Source organism: Manis javanica, chromosome 3, assembly GCF_040802235.1.
Source record: "Manis javanica isolate MJ-LG chromosome 3, MJ_LKY, whole genome shotgun sequence".
In the NCBI taxonomy this organism is placed as follows: Eukaryota; Metazoa; Chordata; class Mammalia; order Pholidota; family Manidae; genus Manis; species Manis javanica.
Genome location: NC_133158.1, coordinates 217000890 through 217025491, shown reverse-complemented (window position 1 = coordinate 217025491; position 24602 = coordinate 217000890). Strand labels below are relative to the sequence as shown.

The following is a 24602-nucleotide window of genomic DNA, read 5'->3' as shown; positions in this document are numbered from 1 at the left end:
CCAATGCAAGAAAGAATTCAATACTAAAGCAAAGTTTTCAATATGCTCTGTAGGATTGAAATAACACCCAGAGTCTCATAAAGGAATATTCAAAGGGCCAGAATACAATCCAAAGTCACTCGGCATCAGAAGGACCCGGAAAGTCTTTGCTTTGACAGGAGAAGATTGGCGGCTGTCTCTGTTGTTTAAGCCAACAACCGACACAAGAAAGATGTTGGAATTCTCCAAGACTTTAAAAGTTATTATAACAATGCCCTAGGAAACGATCGTGAGCAGTTGACAGTAGTGGAAAAATAAGAAGTCTAAGAAAAGAAATAGAAAAAACAAAGAAAATTGTAAGAAATTCAAACTTCAGTGTAAATAAAATTTTACTAGAAACGGAGCCATGCAAAAACCTTTGTGTACTGTCTTATTGCGGCTTTTACACTATGACACAGAGGTTACAACAGTCTTCCTGGCTCGCAAAGCCGGAAATACTCACCCTCGGTCCCCGCAGGGAAGCATCTGCTAGCCTGTTGGACTCCCCTGCGCACTCAGAGTAGTTCACGCGGTTGGATGGAGCCTGCGCATCGGACCCTTTGGGATCGGGCCCTGCTTACCTTTTCCACCACTTACTGATCACCATTCTTTGTCTTGAATTCTGAACTTCAGCCATCCATGCTGAATCAAACCCATCTCCCCGAGCTTCACATACTCCCTCACCTCTGGGTCCTGGCCATTCTCTGCCTAAAATCATTCTGCTGGGCGTCCTGTTCAGCTGACTGCCCGTCCGCAGCGCGCGGCATTTCCACTGGCTCTCCCAGGACTGACTTATGCCCTGATACACTCTGAGTAGCCTGTCATCACTTCGATCATACGACCGATCAAGTGTAACTGCCTCTTTACTTGCCTCCCTTTCCACTGGACCCTAAGCTCCTTACGGGGAGGGACCTGTGTCAAACCATTATTGTTTCCTCACTGCTCAGGAGTTTGTGGTATATACTGGGACTCAATAAGTAACTGCTGAATAAGAAAATAAATGCTATGGTGTCTTTGGGCTTATCTCTAATGCAAGAAAGAATTCTAGGAAAATAGTCCATCAAAAAATGTCTTAAAACTGTATTAGTTAGCTGTGAGTCAGACTGCCTTTTAGAACATAAGCTCCACAAGAGCACGTTTTGCTAGCCCACTATTGATCTCTGGCGCCTGGAACAATGCAATAAAATAATAGGTGCTCGGTAATTACTGCTGAATAAATGAAGCAGTGAGATCTCAAAAGCCAAATGCCTAAGGGAACTTTATCAGATTTTGTCAAAGTTCACTGCTCTGGTTCTCATCAAGAATTACTCCTGGTTAACAGATTAATCAGATGGTAGAAAGGTTAAAGTAATATAACTTAAATATGCTTCTTTAGTTTCCTCTCTCACACTACACACTTTTGTAATAAATCCATCCTTGATATTCTGAAGGTTGGATAGTTCTCCCAGCCTCTCTCGATCCCTCTAAGAGGTCTCCCTTCTAGAGGGACCAGGTACGAGTGCCCATGTGTGCTAGAACCGAGCAGGACAGGAACACTTCTATACGTACTTTCAGTTGCAGAGAAGGACGTATCCAACGTCAAACCGCCCAGAGGAATCACCAGCTGACCCCCTGCTTCCCATTTCTTCCGATCAGAAGAAACCGATTTTTCCTGCTCACATTCTTTGGCAGCTTCATGAACAATTATCTCACACACACCAGAGTGCTTTTCTTTTTCATCTTCTTGAGCTTTAAGATTTTGATTTAATCTACGCAGTATTTCTCGCTTACTCTGAAAGAGTTATAGTGTTATATTTTAATATGTATATGATTAAGTAAAATGATTGACAGAAAATTTGAAAATTGTACCTACTGAAATAGCATTGTTAGTCTTCTGCATTTCTTCTGAGGTTTCCTGGGTATCAGTTAAACTGCTGTCCTTTAAACAAAGACAGTTACAGAGTAAGATATGATGTTATTTTAAAAGTCTACCTTAAAAGTTTGATAATTTTGTTACTTTTTGTTTTTCATTAAGTTGTTCCTTGTGCATTTTTTTACTCCTGTAAAATGTTAACATAGCCCTTCATTATCAGAAAGGAGAAATAGTTAAATGTAATTAAGCAGTAGACTTAATGTATAGTAGAAGGACCAATTCTCAATTATTTGTCACACTTTTGAATTACTTATCACATATTTAATTATATTTTCTTTCTCTTTGGCACCTGATTTTGTTAATTTTAAGTCAATGATAGAAATAAAAAGAAAATTAATTCATAGAATCTCTTAATTAGAGGAAATTTTGACGGGTGAAGTTAATTCAAGATAGGCTGTGTTATTCTGAGGCTGTCCTTACACTTCATGTGAATATTACTAAGCCATACTACTAAACATAATTGAGAACTGGCTTTTCCCCCTAGGCAAAGAGAGTAACAATGAGTTCTGACCCTCTGTTCGATGATCATATACATTCTATCTGTGGATTAGTATAAGCATAATGATCTGGACCACCTAGGATTTCTGAATACGTGAAAAGAAGGAATTAGAAGTTATGAAAGCTACAAAACAAACATATCTGGAGGACTCAGAGGGAGGGAGAGCGATTTTCAAAATCGTAAGCAAGCAGTATTTACCAAGAAATCCATTTAGTTACATGGATTACAAAGATTGTATAATATTTGAGAACACAAACAAGAGCATAGCGGTCAGTCTTAAAGTAATACATGTAAAGGAGACGAAGAGCGTTTTACCCAGTGGAGCAGTCGGGAGTTAGCAGCTGCTACAATGAGAGAGACGGACAGCTACTGGGGCTGGGAGCCTGGGGGCGCTGGGAGCCTGGGTGCCGGGGAGGGACCCACAGAGCGGCGCCTAGAGCTGGGGTGAACAACGCAGCATGTGCAAAGTCATCGCCAGAAAGGGGGAGGCCGACCCCACTGAGGAGCGGCACGCTCTCACACAGGATCCTTGAGCGCAACCAAGGGACTTGTATTCTCCCACTCAGTTTTAGTAAGATAAACACAAGGTTGTAAATAACTGTATCAACAGTGTCAGTGTTGCCTGCAAACACCTGATTAAGTTAAAAACTTTGACTAGGAAACAGGCGTTTACTTGCCTCAGCCCCAGAAGAGTTTTCACGTTTTACATGGATACCTGACACACTCCCAAGTTTACACTCTTACTTGCGTGGGCTTCTCTGTTTCACCACCCACACAGGATGACAGAGATTCAGAGGTAGAAGGTAAAAGAAATAATTGAAAAATTAAGTGTAATTATACTGAGTCCTCTAACATTTGCTATGCCTAAGATTTAAAATAAAGGCAAACATGTCTTGGACTCTATTCCTAGAATTAATTAAGTACCAAAGACACATTATTATTCTTTTTTAAAGTGAACCTTTGTTAATTGTGAGAGCTGAGGTATAAAAATGCTCATGGCATTATTTTCAGTACATTTCTATATATGTATTATTTGTTCAATATTCTTTTAAAGAAAAAATATAGAGAATCATTTCATACACGTTAACCTACCAGGTGGTGCTAGACAGCTACCTATGAATAGTGAGGCTCTAATCTTCAGGGTAAACACACAAAAATCTTAAGAAGCAATTTTTTTCCCTAGAAAGATCTAATGGTACATTAGGAATCATTGTAATTTCAGTAAATTTAATCCTTTTAATAATTTTTTGAGTTCTAAATTTTAGGAAACTTACCATACCCACTTCTTTCAAAGCTGAAGTGACAGAAATGACAGATCTCCTCTGTCGCTTCGACGGAGAGCCGCCCGCTCCTTGCTGTCCCACAGGCACGAGTGTGTCGGGACCCTTCGCTCCTTCAGCCACCAGCTGTGATGAAGAATTTCAGCACACTGGGAAATTTGTATTTGCAAGAAGAGATAAGACGACACATGCAACCACTGCCGATCTGCTCTGCCCACCGGCAGCTCTTTCACTCCTCAGTTTTATTGTGCAGGCGATGGTCTAGGCTCTGGGCAAAGACCGGTGACTGCAGAGACACCTCCAGTCTCAGACGCGAACGCCATCCCGTGTGAGCTGTACTGAGTAACTCCTTTCCACTGCACTAGCAACATTTCATAAAATTATCTTAAAAAACAGACTGTTTTCTAAAAGATTAAATATGGTCTTCTTACTTTAATTTTAATCCATTATAACATTTGGTGGGAAGAAAAATGTTTTATTTATTAACTTACACTTCAGAAAGAAATGCTTCTGTAACTTCTGCAAGTTTGGAACAACCTTCTTAAAGTCTGAACATCAATCATCAAACGTCAGAGCCTCATTATAAAAATGCCAACATAAATGAGGACAGAAGTGAAAGGTACCAGTATTAAGAGTTGTGTCACTAAAAATACCATGTTACACTGATGTATGTGTTCATTTTATCTTGCCATTTAGATAATTAACAGTGTAAAATGACTCTGAACATCTAACAAACACAAGGAAACGATGTTTACAGGTCAGCTCAGGAACATGGCAGCAAGTTTGCTCCCTACCCCTGCCTCTTCTCAAACCAGTCTGCAAGAATTTCTGGGGGCAGGTATTTCAAACACAGTATTTACTGAGCATCTTCTAAACAGAAGGTAGTAATACAATTCATATAGTTTAGTCTTCTGGACTTCCACCTTATACCAGTACCTATGTTGTTCAAAAGAAGAGAGAAATAGCTAACACAGTACTCGGGCAGAAGAACAAAGTCCAAGGAATGAACTACCCCCTTTGAGACTCACCATAGAGATACAGGGTGGAACTGGGGAAAGAACACACACAGATCAAGGGAACTGAATAGAGCTCAGAAAGAGACCCATACAGATACACTAAACCGACCTTTAATAAAGGAGCAAAAACCATTCACTGAAGAAGGATGGTGTTTTCAACAGTGGTGCTCAAAAAATGGACATTCACAGGCAAAACCCAAAAGTGTACATAGAGACAGAGCCTACACTCGTCACAAAAAAAACTCAAAATCGATCACAGACCTAAACTAAAATGTGAAACTATGAAACTCCTAGAAGGTAAATTCAGATGACCTTGAGTTTGGCAAAGACCTTTGAGATACAACACCAAAGGAACAATCCATGAAAGAGAGAACTTATAAGCTGGATTTCATTAAACTGAAAACTTTTGCTCTGTGAAAGCCACTGTCAAGAGAATGAGAAGACAAGCCAAGACTTGGAGAAAACATGTGCAAAGACAAAGACATAAAGCACTGAAATGTTTAAAAAAGTCAACTGAAATGTTTAAAAAAACTCTTAAAACTCGACAGTAAGAAAACAAACAACCCAATTAAAAAGTGGGCTGAAGATCTGAAGAAACACCTCATCAGCGAAGATATATAGCCAGCGAATAAATGTATGAAAAGATGCGCCACATCATATGCCTTGAGGGAACTGCAGATTGAAACACAATACCACTGTGCACCTGCTACCACAGCTGCAAGCCAGACCCCAACACCAAATGCTGCCGGTGACATGGAGCCACAGGAGCTCTCATTCATTTCTGATGGAAGGAAATTGGTGCAGCCAGCCACTTTGGAAGAAAATTTGGCAGCTTCTTACAAAACTAAACTCTTCCCACAAGGTAGGGCAATTTCTCTCCTTGGTATTTACTTAAAGGAGCTGAAAACCTATGTCCACACAAAAACCTGCACACAGATGTTTGAGGAGTTTGTGCATGACTGCCAAGCTTTGAAGCAATCAAGACGTCCTTCAGGAGGTAAAAGGACAAAAAATCTGGTACAAATATGGAATATTATTCAGTGCTAAAAATAAATGGACTGTCAAGCCAAGCAAAGACATGGAGGAAGCATAAACGTACGTCACTGAGTATTAGTGGCCAGTCTGGTTGCCAGGGGCTGGCGGAGGAGTGGGGTTGTGGGACGATGAGCAGGCAGAGTGCAGAGGGTCCCTAGGGCAGTGGGAAGACCGTACGCTGCTGTGATGACGGCTGTGTGTCACTCCACACCTGTGCACACCCACAGAATTTATATGACCAAGAGTGAAACCTCAGGTGGACTATGACCGGGGTGATGACGTCAGTGCGGGCTCATCTACTGTAGCAGGTGTCCCACCTGGTGGGGATGCTGATAATGGGGTGGCCATACATGTGTGCAGGGCTGTGGGTGTGGAGAATCTCTATACCTGTCTCTAATTTTGCCATAAACCCAAAACTGTTTAAACAAAATCAAGTTTTTATTAAAAAAAAGAAGAGAAAGATGAAAATATTGCTTTAATCCACAGTTAGGCACTGTTGTAAAAGTATTATGATATTTAAGATGTTATTATAAATATCTCTATTTTGAAACTTTATGATTGTATTATCATAGCATATATTAAAAAAAGGTACCATGAATTCCAAGGAAATACAACCAAGCTCCAATTGATTTTAAAGAAAGAACAGCATTTTTAGAAAAGTATGTTATTTCGTGGAGACAAATTAATCTATATGTACAAATCTTAACATTTTTTAAAATCTGTAATTACTTCTCTACCACACATACTTATCAACTGTTTTATACTAATTCATTTAAAGAAGTGATATCTGCTACTTCAATAAATAAATCTGATGAGAATTCTGTGAAAAAAGTACACAATATCTAATAGGAATTAGTCAACATATACAAAGAGGAACCCAGTGCCCAGCGCCGTGATAGATGAGGGGCACACCCCACCAGTGACATGTGGTAGGTCCGCGAGGCGACAGATGCGCCGACAGACCTCGCCGTGGCGATTACCCACAGAACGCACATGGACCCAGTGATCACACCGTACCACCCGTACGATATCATCTGACGGTCACATCAATGAAGCTGGTAAAAACCCAACATACTGCAGACCAGAGCTAACTGCAATAATTTCAAACCACAATTAAGAAAAAAGAAAAGACAAAACAATGATGACACAAGACTGTCTCTCAAAGGACCCTAATCTGGAAGAGAAAGGGGGACACATAAATCAGTGAATATGTTACAGAAAAATAAAAGCAGATAAATGTGTGCTAAATGATCCGGGGATAAACAAATAAAACAAAAGTCAGAGAAAGGACTATGTAAAGCCAGGAGGGGGCTGGTGACCACGACCTTTGTAGAGCAGCCACTCTGAACAGCCCGTCATTGTCTAAGGTCATAAAATGCAGCTGAAGTGGGACAGCTCTATACTCAGATCCCAAAACTCACTTACTAGCCCTGTGATTTTTCATTGTTCTTAAACTCTCTGAACTTCAAATTTTCTCTCTCTAAAGTAGGAATGTTGTAGCACTGTCTCCTTGCTATAGGGATTCAATGTGATAATGTATGTAAATTGCACAGCTGTGTGCCTAATAAATGGTAGTAATTAGTACAGTTCAGCAGACATTTATTTAGTTTCCAGTAAATATAGTTATTTGTCTTAAACACTTAAAGGCTGGTTTTAGTTCCTGACAAAATAAACTTTCCCAAAGCAAGTTTCTGATCTCTAGAATGCAGAATAAAAACAGAAACCTCCCATCTGTACATAATCAGAATCTAAAGTTTTAGGATTGTATAAGGTTTAATGATACAGCAGTAGATAAGAAGCAGAAATACATGTTATAAATGAAAAAAACCTTAAGATTAAAAAGTAATTTAACTGTAAATAAACAGGAGAGAGATTATAAATTTTCTTAAATTTATTTATTTTTATTTTTTTGAAGAACATTATGTTTACTAGGCTCTCCCCTACCCCAAGTCCCCCCGACAAACCCCATTACAGTCACTGTTCATCAGCATAGTAAGATGTTGTAGAATCACTACTTGTCTTCTCTGTGTTGCAAAACCCTCCCCTTTCCCCCACCCCCCACATTATACATGCTAATCATAATACCCCCTTACTTCTTCCCCCCCCCTTATCCCTCCCTACCCTCCCATTCTCCCCAGTCCCTTTCCCTTTGGTAACTGTCAGTCCATTCTTGGGTTCTGTGATTCTGCTGCTGTTTTGTTCCTTCAGTTTTTCTTTTGTTCTTATACTCCACAGATGAGTGAAATCATTTGGTATTTGTCTTTCTCCGCTTGGCTTGTTTCACTGAGCATAATACCCTCTAGCTCCATCCATGTTGTTGCAAATGGTAGGATTTGTTTTCTTCTTATGGCTGAATAATATTCCATTGTATATATGTACCACATCTTCTTTATCCATTCATCTACTGATGGACACTTAGGTTGCTTCCATTTCTTGGCTATTGTAAATAGTGCTGCGATAAACATAGGGGTGCATCTGTCTTTTTCAAACTGGAGTGCTGCATCCTTAGGGTAAATTCCCAGAAGTGGAATTCCTGGGTCAAATGGTAAGTCTATTTTGAGCATTTTGAGGAACCTTCATATTGCTTTCCACAATGGTTGAACTAATTTACATTCCCACCAGGAGTGTAGGAGGGTTCCCCTTTCTCTGCAACCTAGCCAACATTTGTTGTTGTTTGTCTTTTGGATGGCGGCCATCCTTACTGGTGTGAGGTGATATATCATTGTGGTTTTAATTTGCATTTCTCTGTAACTAGCGATGTGGAGCATTTTTTCATGTGTTGGCCATCTGAATTTCTTCTTCGGAGAACTGTCTGTTCAGCTCCTCTGCCCATTTTTTAATTGGATTATTTGCTTTTTGTTTGCTGAGGCATGTGAGCTCTTTATATATTTTGGATGTCAAGCCTTTATCGGATCTGCCATTTATGAAAATATTCTCCCATACTGTAGGATACCTTTTTGTTCCCATACTATAGGATACCTTTTTGTTCTATTGATGGTGTCCTTTGCTGTACTGAAGCTTTTCAGCTTGATATAGTACCACTTGTTCATTTTTGCTGTGGTTTTCCTTGCCTGGGGAGATATATTCATGAAGAAGTCGCTAATGTTCACATCCAAGAGATTTTTGCCTATGTTTTTTTCTAAGAGTTTTATGGTTTCATGACTTACATTCAGGTCTTTGATCCATTTTGAATTTACTTTTGTGTATGGGATTAGACAGTGATCCAGTTCCATTCTCTTACATGTAACTGTCCAGTTCTGCCAGCACCATCTGTTGAAGAGACTGTCATTTCCCCATTGTGTGTCCATGGCTCCTTTATCGAATATTAATTGACCATATATGTTTGGGTTAATGTCTGGAGTCTCTAATCTGTTCCACTGGTCTGTGGCTCTGTTCTTGTGCCAGTACCAAATTGTCTTGATTACTGTGGCTTTGTAGTAGAGCTTGAAGTTGGGGAGTGAGATCCCTGCCACGTTATTCTTCTTTCTCAGGATTGCTTTGGCTATTCAGGGTCTTTGGTGTTTCCATATGAATTTTTGAACTATTTGTTCCAGTTCATTGAAGAACATTGTTGGTAATTTGATAGGGATTGCATCAAATCTGTATATTGCTTTGGGCAGGATGGCCATTTTGATGATATTAATTCTTCCTATCCAAGAGCATGGGATGAGTTTCCATTTGTTAGTTGTCCTCTTTAACTTCTCTTAAGAGTGTCTTATAGTTTTCAGGGTATAGGCCTTTCACTTCTTTGGTTAGTTTTATTCCTAGGTATTTTATTCTTTTTGATGCAATTGTGAATGGAATTGTTTTCCTGATTTCTCTTTCTATTGGCTCATTGTTAGTGTATAGGAAAGGCACAGATTTCTGTGTGTTAATTTTGTATCCTGCAACTTTGCTGTATTCCGATATCAGTTCTAGTAGTTTTGGAGAGGAATCTTTAGGGTTTTTTATGTACAATATCATGTCATCTGCAAATAGTGACAGTTTAACTTCTTCTTTACCAATCTGGATTCCTTGTATTTCTTTCTTTTGTCTGATTGCCTTTATTATGTTGAGGTACTTGCCCTCTATACCCATTTTGCTGAGCATTTTTATCATGAATGGATGTTGAATTTTGTCAAATGCTTTTTCAGCATCTATGGAGATGATCATGTGGTTTTTGTCTTTCTTTTTGTTGATGTGGTGGATGATGTTGATGGATTTTCGAATGTTGTACCATCCTTGCATCCCTGGGATGAATCCCACTTGGTCATGGTGTATGATCCTTTTGATATATTTTTGAATTCGATTTGCTAATATTTTATTGAGTATTTTTGCATCTACGTTCATCAGGGATATTGGTCTGTAATTTTCTTTTTTGGTGGGGCCTTTGCCTGGTTTTGGTATTAGGCTGATGTTGGCTTCATAGAATGAGTTTGGGAGTATTCCCTCCTCATCTATTTTTTGGAAAACTTTAAGGACAATGGGTATTATATCTTCTTTGTATGTCTGATAAAATTCTGAGGTAAATCCATCTGGCCCAGGGGTTTTGTTCTTGGGTAGCTTTTTGATTACTGCTTCAATTTCTTTGCTGGTAATTGGTTTGTTTAGATTTTGTGTTTCTTCCTTGGTCAGTCTTGGAAGGTTGTATTTTTCTAGGAAGTTGTCCATTTCTTCTAGGTTTCCCAGCTTGTTAGCATATAGGTTTTCATAGTAGTCTCTAATAATTCTTTGTATTTCTGTTGGGTCCGTCGTGATGTTTCCTTTCTCATTTCTGATTCTGTTGATGTGTGTTGATTCTCTTTTTCTCTTAATAAGTCTGGCTAGAGGCTTATCTATTTTATTTATTTTCTCAAAGAACCAGCTCTTGGTTTCATTGATTTTTTCTATTGTTTTATTCTTCTCAATTTTGTTTATTTCTTCTCTGATCTTTATTATGTCCCTCCTTCTGCTGACTTTAGGCCTCATTTGTTCTTCTTTTTCCAATTGTTATAACTGTGATGTTAGACTATTCATTTGGGTTTGTTCTTCCTTCTTTAAATTTGCCTGGACTTCTATAAACTTTCCTCTTAAGACTGCTTTCATTGTGTCCCACAGAAGTTGGGGCTTTGTGTTGTTGTTGTCATTTATTTCCATATATTGCTGGATCTCCATTTTAATTTGGTCATTGATCCATCGACTAGAAGCGTGTTGTTAAGCCTCCATGTGTTTGTGAGCCTTTTTGCTTTCTTGGTACAATTTATTTCTAGTTTTATACCTTTGTGGTCTGAAAATTTGTTTGGTAGAATTTCAATCTTTTTGAATTTACTGAGGCTCTTTTTGTGGCCTAGTATGTGATCTATTCTGGAGAATGTTCCATGTGCACTTGAGAAGAATGTGTATCCTGTTGCTTTGGATATAGAGTTCTGTAGATGTCTATTAGGTCCATCTGTTCTAGTGTGTTGTTCAGTGCCTCTGTGTCCTTACTTATTTTCCATCTGGTGGATCTGTCCTTTGGAGTGAGTGGTGTGTTGAAGTCTCCTAAAATGAATGCATTGCAGTCTATTTCCTCCTTTAGTTCTGTTAGTATTTGTTTCACATATGCTGGTGCTCCTGTGTTGGGTGCATATATATTTAGAATGGTTATATCCTCTTGCTGGACTGAGCCCTTTATCATTAAGTAATGTCCTTCTTTATCTCTTGTTACATTCTTTGTTTTGAAGTTCTTTTGTCTGATACTAGTACTGTAACACCTGCTTTTTTCTTCCTATTGTTTGCATGAAATATCTTTTTCCATCCCTTGACTTTTAGTCTGTGCATGCCTTTGGGTTTGAGGTGAGTCTCTTGTAAGCAGCATATAGATGGGTCTTGTTTTTTTATCCATTCAGTGACTCTATGTCTTTTGATTGGTGCATTCAGTCCATTTATATTTAGGGTGATTATCGATAGGTATGTACTTATTGCCATTTCAGGCTTTAGATTCGTGGTTACCAAAGGTTCCAGGTTACTTTCCTTACTATCCAAGAGTCTAACTTAACTCACTTAGTATGCTGTTACAAACACAATCTAAAGGTTCTTTTCTATTTCTCCTCCTTCATTATTTATATATTAGGTATCAGATTCCATACTTTTTCTCTATCCCTTGATTGGCTTTGGGGATAGTCAATTTAATTTTGCATTTGCTTCGCAATCAGCTGCTCCACCCTCCCTACCATGATTTTACTACCTCTGGTGACAGCTATCCACCCCTAGGAACACTTCCATCTATAGCAGTCCCTCCAAAATAGACTGTAGAGATGGTTTGTGGGAAGTAAACTCTCTCAGCTTTTGCTTATCTGGAAATTGTTTAATCCCTCCTTCAAATTTAAATGATAATCTCGATGGATAAAGTAATCTTGGTTCCAGGCCCTTCTGCTTCAGGGCATTAAATACATCATGCCCCTCCCTTCTGGCCTGTAAGGTTTCTGCTGAGAAGTCTGTTGTTAGCCTGATGGGTTTTCCTTTGTATGTGATCTTATTTCTGCCTCTGGCTGCTTTTAACAGTCTGTCCTTATCCTTGATCTTTCCCATTTTAATTACTATGTGTCTTTCTGTTGTCTTCCTTGGGTCCCTTGTGTAGGGCGATCTGTGGATCTCCATGGCCTGAGAGACTATCTCCTTCCCCAGATGGGGGAAGTTTTCAGCAACTACCTCCTCAAGACACTCTCTATCCCTTTTTCTCTCTCTTCTTCTTCCGGTATCCCTATAATGCGAATATTGTTCCGCTTGGATTGGTCACAGAGTTCTCTCAATATTCTTTCATTTTTAGAGATCCTTTTTTCTCTCTGTGCCTCAGCTTCTTTGTATTCCTCTTCTCTAGTTTCTATTTCATTTATCGTCTCCTCCACCGTATCCAACCTGCTTTTAATACCCTCCATCGTGTTCTTTAACGATCGGATCTCTGACCTGAATTCATTCCTGAGTTCTTGGATGTCTTTCCATACCTCCATTAGGATGTTGATGATTTTTATTTTGAACTCCCTTTCAGGAAGAGTCACGAGGTCCATATCATTTAAATCTTTCTCGGGAGTTGTATTAACAATTTTACTCTGGACAAGGTTCCTTTGGCGTTTCATGTTGTATATGGCGCCCTCTAGTGTCCAGAAGCTCTATTCTGGAGCTGCTGAGCCCCTGAAGCAATGTCGGGGGTCGCAGGGGAGTGGTACTTGGGGCAGGAAAGAGCTCCTGTGCCTGTCTCCACTGCCTGAGCCAGTGGGCCGGGCACACAGGTATAAGTTTTTGTCCCAGAGCAGTCAGATATGGATCACTGCTTTCCACAAGCAGCCGGAATCCCAGTCTCCCCAGGAACTCTGCCTGTATTAACTTTCCAACCCGGTAGTCATGCGAGTCTCATGAAAGCACCATGAAATGTAGGTTTGTGCTCCCAGCGCAGATCTCCTGAGCTGGGTATTCAGCCGTCCCAAGTCTTCCACTCCCTCCCTGCTCAGTTTCTCTTCCTCCCGCCATTGAGCTGGGGTGAGGGAAGGGCTCAGGTCCCGCGGAGCCACAGCTCTGGTACGTTACCCCATTCGGTGAGGTCTGCTCTTTTCTCCAGGTGTGTGCAGTCTGATGCATCCTCTTTCCTGTTGCTCTCTCAGGATTAGTTGCGCCAATTAAATTTTCTAATTGTATCCAGTTTTAGGAGGAAGCCTCTGCCTCTCCTCTCACGCCACCATCTTTAATCGAGATTATAAATTTAACCAATTTTGCTAAAGAACTGCACCGACTCCCTTTCCCAACCTATGATACATTTTCACTTAGACTGATAGAGATTATCGTAAAAGACATTTCCAAAATTATTGGGCAGATGCTTATAATAAGAACATTAAGGAAACTCTTAAATAAAATATGTCCCCTATACACCTACTGCTCAGATTCACTCCACTTTATTTTCTATACTGTTTTTAATGCTTCTACACACATGCATACGTAATTCTTACACAGTTTAAGCAAGGCACTGGTGCAGCCCTCTGCAATTGTAGACGTGGCCTAAAAAATTTTTAAAGCCTATATAGCAAATAGTTACATATTCGTCCTTAAATGGCCAAAGGCACATAAAGGGATTGAAAACACTTTACCTTGCTTTGATATTCTAAAATCATTAGGTATATTAAATAGAGGTATTTCTGTGTTAACTTTAAGAGAAACCTAATGTAACAGCAACAAAAATCTCTTGATTGATAAACTGCTGTGAGTTAAACAGGGTATGAGACCAGAGATAATCAAATTCAGTACAGTAGAGGGTCACGCTAGAATATGGACTATCTCTATTAAATTCTACTCATACTTTCATCTTTGTATCTACAGAAGCAAATCTTTTCTTTTAATCAACAGATTTTTTTTTTTTTTTTCATTCTAAGAGGTGGACTTTGGGAAGCTACCGGCATTTTTATTTTTATTTTATTTTATTTATTTAATTTTTTATTTATTTATTAATTTTTTTTGAGAGGGCATCTCTCATATTTATTGATCAAATGGTTGTTAACAACAATAAAATTCTGTAAAGGGGACTCAATGCACAATCATTAATCCACCCCAAGCCTAATTCTCATCAGTCTCCAGTCTTCTGAAGCATAACGAACAAGTTCTTACATGGTGAACAAATTCTTACATAGTGAATAAGTTCTTACATGGTGAACAGTACAAGGACAGTCATCACAGAAACTTTTGGTTTTGATCATGCATTATGAACTATAAACAATCAGGTCAAATATGAATATCTGTTTGATTTTTATACTTGATTTATATGTGGATCCCACATTTCTCCCTTTATTATTACTATTATTATTATTATTTTTAATAAAATGCTGAAGTGGTAGGTAGATGCAAGATAAAGGTAGAAAACATAGTTTAGTGTTGTAAGAGAGCAAATGTAGATGATCAGGTGTGTGCCTGTAGACTATGTGTTAATCCAAGCTAGACAAGGGCAATAAAACATCCACGGATGCAGAAGATTTCTCTCAAAACAGAGGGTGAGGTTCTAAGCCTCACCTCTTCAACAGATGTTTTTAATAAAGAAAATGTTTCACACATCACTACTGAATCTTCACTCTGTATTAATTTAAAAGCTCCCTGGCTGCTACAAACATGGCCAATGACAGGTCTGTATATGACCCAATGTATAAGACAGTTACTGGCACCTTGTAACAATGATCTTCAGCAACCTTCAGTAGTAAATACTTAATGTTCCATAATCAAACAAATGCTAGTTTTTCTCCTGAGAAGAACCTGAAATAATGAACAAGCAAAGAAACTCAGACACATGAAATCTAACTGAAGAACAAAGGCAAATAAATCAACATACTCTTAATATTATTTAATAACAGAACGATGTCAGTTACTGAAAATATAAAGGTGATTCAGAGTAACTACTGAGGTGTGGCAACATCATTACAAGATAAGGTAACACACACGGTCACCCTGTTATCAGCACAGAACCTGAGCCTTCTGTGTAAACATCAGGGACACATACTTACTACCTGAATGTTACGGCTATTCTATGTTAACCAATCTTGAGATAGAAAATGATTATGTATTTTTAAATTGTCAAAAAAGAGAAAACATTAGACTGAGTCCTTAGTTCAGAAAGTTGATCCAATATGACAAACAACAGAAAAATTCAACTGAGAAAACAAAGTTTCACAGAAGACAAAAACAAAACAATTTTGTCATGGAATCGATCATCCAATTAAGTCTAGAATACGTATTTCACTCAAAGCACATTTTTCAAAATTCAAAGTTTTACAGGTATTTGCAACAGGAATAAAACACTGGCCCAAAAGCTTCCTTAGTCAGGGTCAAAAAACAATCTGCTGTAGGAGCTTTATTCCTAGACATTTTATCACCTGGCTCATAAATTCAAGACTTTTCTTTACTGCTTATGTACCCACAAAGATTTTTAATTACCACCATAAAACTGCTTGTTATGAGTCAATTTTACTATTTGCTGACAAATTAAACAGCAGTGCCACCAAATGACAAAAATAAAAATTTCACCAAGCAGAGAGGACAAGTTTCTAAACACAAGAAACAATCCATTTACCTACTCCGGAGGCATCAATAAATACAAATGCTATTTCACCTCTATATGCTGAACGATTAGTAAGGATTTCATATGTAGTAGGAAAATATAAAGTGACCTAACTTCATATTTTGAACGTAAAAACAATTTCACCCATAACTTTATATGCCTAAAGATACATCATGGCCAAATTTAATCAAATTCGTATTTAACTTCTCAAAACCTTGTCTTTGAAGAACAAAAACTATTAAAGTATTTCTGTCTGAAAAGTATTTCTGAACTAGCATAGCTACGATGCATTTTAAAAGGACATCTATCTAAGAATAAGAACATTCCAGGGCGGCCAGAAGGAGTGTCCCCACACCAGAGGAAGCCTCGCAGAGCGATCCAAAGAGCAGGACAAAGACAGAAATACACAGAAATGAAATGCCCGAGATAAGATTAAACACAATTACAACGAAACTCATCATACCCAAAATACAGTCTCTGACCTAAGCAAGACAGAATTTCCCTAGTTCAATTTTTCACTGGATTTTAATTTTTAAATGCATTGCTACCCTTTTAAAAAACTGAGTCTACCCTCCCTCTGTATTTCACTCACAATATATACCTGCTGGACGAGAAAGGCAACACTGTATTATTTGGGAGAAAAAATCCTATCACCACACATCAAAATTACTCTCCATATTAAAGTCCTGTTTCACAGTACAATTTTTACTAGTAAATGTGTCCAAGAGAAAAATTTACAAAACTGGGCCTTCATGCCAAGAAATCAGATTAAGGCAGTTAAGGCAACGGTTTTTACCATTTGTTAGATCAAAGATACTTTTGAGGTATGCATCAACATACATACAAATAATTAACATTTCAGGGAGTTAATAGTTTGAACTCTAATTTGAATACCATGTTAACCACTCCTGAGTGACAGCAATGGTCCTTTGAGTAAATACGGACAGATGAAGCCCCCATCCTACATCCAGATCATGCTAAATTAGCCTTCCTTTTGAAATAATTACTTGAATCCATTTTCTGTAGATTAAACTAGACTTAAGTGCTTACATTATGAAGACTATTTTTCTAGACAATTCGGGCAGAGCAACATCAGAGGTAAGCCTTTCATTTAGGAGAGGAGGAAGTAAAGGCCCGAACATGAGGCCAGTTCCCCACACAGGCCAGCTAATGGGCAGCGCTGAAACAAAACGTCAGCCCTTCCGGTTCTTGGACTCATCTGTTCCCTCACCGTATCAGGATGCATTCACCAAACAGACGCTTACTAAAAATTCCTCTGTGCGTACCTCTGAAAATATCAGGGCCCACAGATTTCCCAATGAAAATATCTATTTGTGCCACTACTCACCAGGTACCACGCTGGGCATTCTTCATGTTGAATCAGCTACGGTTCTGTGGTTCAAACACAGAGGAACTTGGGAGGAAGGCAGGAAGTGGGGGGCAGAGGGAAGCGGAGAGACCAGCTTAGGCGGCAGGGAGCACCTTATGGCCTATCAGGGTCTCTCACCGGGCTAAGTAGACTCCAACCTCAACTCCTGCGATATTCTGCCCAAGCTTCAAGCCCTGGGTCTTGCTTTAGACGACCTACCCGTAGCCCAGCCAAAAGAAGACGGGACCCCTTTGATGGTCTTACCAGAACTGCACACCATGAAACACTTCCCCCCAGATGAAAATGGGGTGCTCGTGTGCTGGACCTCAAAGGCCAGGCTCCTACCACAGTTTAATGCTGCCACCAGAGAAGTATTTCTGAAGGAGCATGAGGAAATACAAAGCTGTATCATACTAGAAACTAGTATTGTCTGTCAATGAGAGGTCACAAAAATGCCATTTGTGTGCTCTTTAGAACTAATATCTACCATTAAAAGAGAGAAAATACATACAGAGGAAAAATCCTTTACTCTAGTTTACATAGTGTAAAGGCAGACTCTTTCAGGGTGCTTTTCTTGGGCTGTATGTGAACGTTCTTCAAAGTGTGCAGGGTGGGTGTGAGGGGGCCCGTGTGGCCTTCTGGAAGGAGAGACGCCCGGCTCCAGCCGGTTACCCGGGGAAACAGAACCGCGCTCCTGTGCAGGGGTCCAGCTGCCTGGTGACAACAGCTCTAACGCTTGTCGTGCAAGAAGGATGCAGAGCACCTGCTCAGGGTTGAGCTGCACAGGGCCTCATCCACGCCACGCATGCGCTGAAACATGGAGCCTGACGCTGCTTCCAGCGGGCTCGCCGCGCCCCCCTCCACCGCCCGCCCGACCTGGGCCTCTCCAGCTCCTGTTCTCAGGAAAGTTAGCTCAGTGCTGGGCAGGTCGTCAGAGCAGCTGAGAGACAGGCCCTTGGCACACGTGGAATCCTGGTCCTCCTCATGGTCCTGAACCCTTCACGTCAAGTATACACACCTTGCCAACGGCGCTGAAGCGCTGCCAGTGTTCAGTGACACCAGCCCAGGGTCATGATTCCAAGCTGACCTCACGATGTCTCTATTTAAACAGGTGAGACTCGACTCACGACTAGGGATAAGACCATTCTGAGTAGCCAGAGTTGGGGAGCGTGTGACCTTACGGGCCTGTATGGCAGGTCCAAAGAATGGGACAGAGACAGAAATTAAGCACACAAAAAAGAGTGAGACATGGCAGAAGGAGGGACTCTTCGTACCCAAAGCACAGTGCAGCCTGACCAAGGAACAGACTCCTGGGCGCGTGGCCTGGACTGGTGCTAAGAGATACGCCGACTGGGCACCGTGCTGAGCAATTTCAATGAAAATCAAGGTAGCACAGCTCCACCTGCAAGTGTAGGACTGCAGCCCAGGGATGTCAGTGCAAGTGCCAATGGGGGAGGAAGGCAAAGGGGTAAGTGTGACAGTCAGCCACGCGCAGCTACTGGATGACCAGGCCCACGTCTCTCTGGACTCTCGGATGGTGGTCAGGCTCCTGCTGAAGGGTCAGGGCAATGGGAAGCAAGCTAAAAAGGAAGCCTTTTTAGGGAGCTGTGCTTCAGAAAACCATTATACAAGATGTACTTAAGACCACATTCAAAGATGTTTGTGGGCTATGTTTTAGTCTACCAAGGGTGGATTTTGGAAAACAAACACGATGTGAAAGCTCATGCTTGTGTTCTCTGAGATTAGGTGGCTTGAGTTGCTGTTAGAATAACATTCTGAATCACTAAAGGAAGAAGTTCCTACATGACTGGAAGAAAAGGAAACACCTCACACTGATAAATATGCTACCTCAGTATATCACGTGCCAATCACAACATGACTACTCAGAGCTGCTATTCTACCATGTGGGGAATATACAAGGTGTGTGAACGGGTGGCACAGTGTGCCAGGTGGACTATATATGTAGGCCTGCTGCCAAGGCGGGGCTACGTGTGCATCCGGATGGGAACAGACTTGAGTAGCTGACCCCGAAAGACTACAGGTATCACAGAATCAAAGCCACACGGGCGGCTATTATCAAATGCTCTGATGCCCAAGCAATTCTTCATAACAGATCACATTTTAAGAACTTGGCTGATTCACAGTAAGCCTAAGTCCATCCTATTTAACGGACGTATCACTATCCCAGTCACCGCCACGTGCTACGGGGACGGCTGGAGCAGGTCACTGGAGACCGCACTACAACCAGGCGGACTGGCCCTTAAAGCCCACGGTGGGCACTGCAGCCGAACACAAGGATGGCAGTGGCACGTGTGCCGAGAGGAAGCTGACTGTAAAGAACACAGGGGGTCTCACCCCGGTTCATCCTGAGAGAGGCTGCGCCCCAGTGTGCGAGCCAGCCTAGGATGGAATGTGCCGAGCGTACAAACCCCGAGGGAACAGGAGCGGCCGGTCCCCACCTGCCCATGTGTTTGCTGCCCAAGCGAGGCTCACACTGTTCTCAAGATTAGGGTGATTTTCAAAGGCATTTGGGTAATAAGAGAAATCACTGGCTCTGACTACAAAGGTGAATCATTTCTACCTCTGATGAATTTGGTCAGTGCGACTTTCTCTTGGCGAAGAGCAGGTAAGTCAGCACCGTGATTGTTTCACTCTCGTGCCCTATTTGTGCCTTGTCTGAAACAAAGCGCACGGACTGAAGACACGACCTGAACAGCATGATAACCTGAGCCAGGCGAGGTCCTGGCCTGGAGGCAGGAGGTCCCTACGAGGCACTCCCGGGAAGACCGGATACGCCGCCCGTTACTGTTTCACACTCGAGCCTGTTCCCACCGTCTGAAGGGAGGAAAGCAAAGGGGAACGAGGTGAGAGGCCACTAGGACTGCACTTTTCAAACCAAAGAGAAAAACACAGCTTGCAGAGGATGGCGAAGACAGAGCAGTTATGACCTTATTTCACTTTGAAGAGAAAACAAGGGCATCATCAAAAAACTCCAAGACTTAATCTGATTCTGGAGCCCAGTTTCTTTCACTCGTTACTCTCGCAGCTAAATGGCATCTGGTAGGAAAAGAATCCCCTTGTCTATTGCACCGACGGGTGGACTGAGAAGAGACGTAATCGTATTCATAGACATACAAAAAGACATTTCAAAAAACTCCAGAACACATTTCTGATAAAAATTGTAAAGTCTAGAGATTAATGGGAACTGTAGTCCTGTATTCCTTTCTATTTTACTACGCATAACAGAGAAACAAATGAAGTGTTTCCACTGACAATAGGAACAAAATATTATCCCTATTATTATTTAACATCTCCTTGGCAGTTCTGGCCGATGCAATAAGACTAAAATGGTAGCAAAAGGGACAATTTAGAGAAACGGTAAAATAAGTGCGTAAGAATGAAGACTTCATCCCAGTTCAAATCCCTGCTCCGCACTTACTGGAAATGTGGCAACGGTCTCACTCTTTCAGTATCTGCTCTGTAAAGATGTAAAGGCATCACAGCGATGCAGGTGCGGTGGTTATAATGTGACTGGCACACAGTGAACTCCAGCAATTGATGAACCCTAGGAGCTCGTTATATGTCATGACTACTTGCTAATGATAGAGGAGCCTGCAGAAAACCTGAACATTAACTGAAAATTGGTAGAATAGCAAACCAACCCATCACATAAGAGATAAGCAAAAAACAACAATTTCTCCAACTATCAGCAATATCCTTTAGGAAATCAAAAACCTTTAAAAACAGAAAAAAATTATAAATGATTGAGAAATAACCTTTGTAAGAAATAAAACAAATATGAGTTAAAAATGATCAAAATTGAGTAAGAGATATATAAAAGAAACAATGAGTGAATGTAGGTGTTTAGTATGTTCCTGGTAAAGACTATTAAAAACATGTTGATGCTTCCTCAGTTCATTTGTAGGTTTAAGGTAATACCCATCAAAATTCCAACAGGATTTAACAACAACAGAAATTACCTAAAATATATCCAGTAAAGAAAAAGAGAGCAAATAACTAAGGAAAAAAAATGTAAAAAGAAGAGTAAAGGGGACATGAGGGAATACGCTGTAAGGCCCCAGTCACTGAAAGGAGCCGGCAGCGGTGGGCCGGACGGCCGGACGGACAGACGGACAGAGCGACAGGCGTCCCGCTCCGTGTCTTAGAGGCAGGGCTGCAGAGCGGCAGCGGAGGGAAGGGGCGGCCCCCGAGCGGTGCCGGAGCTTGACGATGGTGAGAAATAAAACGGACGAGCAAATGAATTAGGTTCTCGCCCCAAATCAAACCCCGACATGACTCTCACACAGATGGTCCTTAGATACAAAGGACAGCGCGCCGCGGGGGGTGGGGGGGGCGGGGGACGACGGAGTCGGGGGCTCTGCCGCCGGCCCGAGCCCGCAGGGGCGCCCCGGAGGGCAGACCCCGGGGCGGCGGGGCTCACCTGCTCGCCCCACGCCCTGCGCCCCCTCTCGTAGGCGTCCCTTCTCTTGCGCTCCAGCTGCTCCTTCAGCACCGCGGCGCGCGCGCTCGCCTGGGCCTGCGAATGACAACCGTCAGCACGATCGGACGCCAGCAAGCGGGGCGAGGGGCTCCTGGTTCTCCCCAGGCCTCCGTCTCCCCCTGGGCCCGGGGCGGCTAGGGAGGCGTGGGTGCGCGCGGCTCACTCCACCCGGCCCGGACCAGGGCTGTGCCCAGCAGCGGCGCTGTGCCTGCCGAGTGAAGGCGGGCGCAGGGACCAGCTAACAGGAACCCAAATGTAAGGATTCTAAACTATGATGGTTATACCCCGACTTCACCCGTGTCCACAGACCCGGGCAATTGCAGCTTTCATTTTCAAGGTCACCATTTTTTCTTTGTTAGGTTACTTGTGTGACAGTTTAACATATTTGTGCAACAGTTTCATCAAACTGTTCATATAGCATAGATGCAAGACAATAAAGAGAGAAAAACGCTATTTTTCTGAAACCAAAAAGTTAGGCATAAAGGGAGAATGAAAAATTAACTCCAGAAAATTAAGGTGATTTAACCGCCTGAGACTTACGAACACAACCTTCTATCTCCGGTCTCAATTTTCTCTAAGAAAACCTGCATCGCTTCTAGCCTGTACCTTGAGCATTTCCACTTTCTTACGCCGCAGGTCAGCTCCCTCACTTCCTTCTTGTCCTTCCGAATCATCAGCTTCGTTCTGCAAAATAATTAGATAAGCAAAGCATTTAGGCAGGAACCTGCAGTTCAGCACAGAGCTCTGTGGAGGACAATATGAATAAACCGACACCTAAAAATGTGAAATGGAGAGCTGTGCATCGCTGTGATCTTCCCTCACAGCTGCAGGCAAACTCTCCACAACTATCAAATCACGGAGAAAGGGAAAAAGGGAGAAAGGAGAACGATATAAAATGTACCATGTTGTACTGTCCATGGCTACTAACATTTTCCTTTCTTGAATTCCTCTGGAACAAATGGTCTTACAATTTTGAAGCATGTAACTAAGGCTGACTATCCCTAACAGTTCTCTGGTCTTGGACTTCCACGGCCTTCACCCACTTCACTTTGCGTTAGTGGCACAGCATTTTGCCCTAACCCACTGTGACAGGATTCAACTTTTTGTAAACACTGACTTCCAACTTGCCTTTTCTCCACGAAGTTTGGCTCTAATCTGCTGGCGCTCATTGAAATTCTGCAGTCTTATTTGTCTCAGCCTTGCAAGATAAACCTACAGGGAGAAAAAAAAGCACATTTTAATCTAAAAGAAAAACTATCAACAATGTTACTGCTAAAAATTTTTTAATTTAAAGAAAAGGGTTAATTTGAACACAAGAAATAAAAGTTTTAAAATCTGGTTAATGGAAATGTATTATTAGCTTTCAAGTGTTTAATTTAGATCAACTTATTTCTGAAAAGAAATACATTACAAATGTTTAATTTTATCAAAAGAAAAGAAATTGAACTCAGAATACTGAAACAGTTATGGGGCAAAATTATGACACAGCATGTCAGTCAAAATATATTAACAGGTCCCTGTAGACCCACAAAGTCCTCAGATAACTGTTAAGAATTGAAACCATGCAGGAAAGAAAGGCAATAAACTCAAAAAATGGCGATGTGGCGGAGGCAGCGAGCATGCGGGAGGCGTACCTCTTCCTCTTTGTTTCTCGGCTTCCCTCCTCTTGAAGAGCTGGGCCTGCCTCCATACAGAGCTGCCAGCGTTTGCAGGATCCCCTGTTCATCATTTAATGTACTAAGTTTAAGGAATGACTAAGACCACATCAGCATCTTAAAAGGATATCCAGGTGCCACTTCATCGCTTTTGGCAAACGCTGACCACCTCCGATACACTGACAACCAACCCCGGCATTTTCCTCTATCAACTTAGCCAAAACCTTCAGGAGGACAGAAGGAAGCAACTGACCCCCCAACAGAGCCACTCAGGACAGAGACCAGCTACGTTTTATTATAGCTGTTCTTTAAACTGCTTTGGAGGTTAGCTAAACCCCAACTCAAGAGTTTTCCTCCATAAAGGGACAGTCATTTTCACATGTATATGTTTACTAAATACTAAATATTAAATACACACACACAACATAAAATATCTGAGCTCAAATTCTTTACATTCAGGCACATCTTATTCTAGTCTTGCAAATGATCACACCTAACTACAAACTGACTCTTTTTTCTTTAACATAGTTTATCATGAACTTGGAATTATCTCATTAGAAGTTACTAATTTTATCTTTCCAAAAAATAGTATCAGATTGTCAAGTTATCCACTTTCTCTTCCTTCAGCAGAAAACTATGCTTTAAGTTCCTCCCAACTTAGAAAAGCCCTCAGTCCTTCAGTCCCACTTTCGTAAGTCTTTTATCAGCTTGTTGAAAGTGTACTTTTCAAATACTTCACCTTTGGTTTTCCTGCTTACCAGGAAATTTTTTTAACTTATTTTTTAAATCCCTCCAATTGGGTTTCTGATCCCACTGTCACCCTATATTTTTATAAATTTACCAATGATCCCTAGTTCACAATTCAGTTGGACCATTTTGAGCAAATTTGGCTATTAATATTTCTGCTGCAAATTAGTTTTGACTGAATCCACTTAATTTACATAAGTATTTTTACTTTCTTAAAAATCATGTTTAGTAAAGAAGAATTATAAAATAAATATAAGTCATTCATAAATCTACCATCTGAGAAACTTAAAGTTTAAGGGTATTCCCTTCCAAATCTCTTTCTATGCATATGTATGAGTACATTTATGTTTACTTTACAATATTGGGATTGTATTATAAATATTCTGACTTTTTACTTACTGCTAATTAGTGTTACTCAGTATTAACACTGAATCTCTTCCCACATTCAATACCCTTAAAAACATTATTCTTAATTGACTATATAATATTCATAATATTCCTGTGACTCACATATTAAAAAAAAAAAAGTCCCTTCTCTTTCAG

The 24602-nt window shown here is 40.9% G+C and overlaps 1 protein-coding gene across 13 annotated transcripts in view; it reads right to left on the bottom strand.

Moving 5' to 3' along the window:
* The window catches only part of NEK1 (NIMA related kinase 1), a 186719-nt gene that overhangs the window by 70205 nt on the left and 91912 nt on the right, over positions 1-24602 (bottom strand). For 5 of the 13 annotated variants that reach the window (XM_036998866.2, XM_073232824.1, XM_073232822.1 and 2 more), the window contains 7 exons: positions 23292-23375; positions 22786-22869; positions 22264-22341; positions 21598-21693; positions 3704-3835; positions 1871-1936; positions 1567-1789 (listed from right to left, as the gene is read on the bottom strand). In XM_036998866.2, the coding sequence (XP_036854761.2) occupies positions 1567-1789; positions 1871-1936; positions 3704-3835; positions 21598-21693; positions 22264-22341; positions 22786-22869; positions 23292-23375 (763 nt within the window). Of the gene's footprint in view, positions 1-1566; positions 1790-1870; positions 1937-3703; positions 3836-21597; positions 21694-22257; positions 22342-22785; positions 22870-23291; positions 23376-24602 lie in introns of those variants that run through there. The other 8 variants (XM_073232829.1, XM_073232825.1, XM_073232827.1 and 5 more) reach the window with 5 other exon arrangements.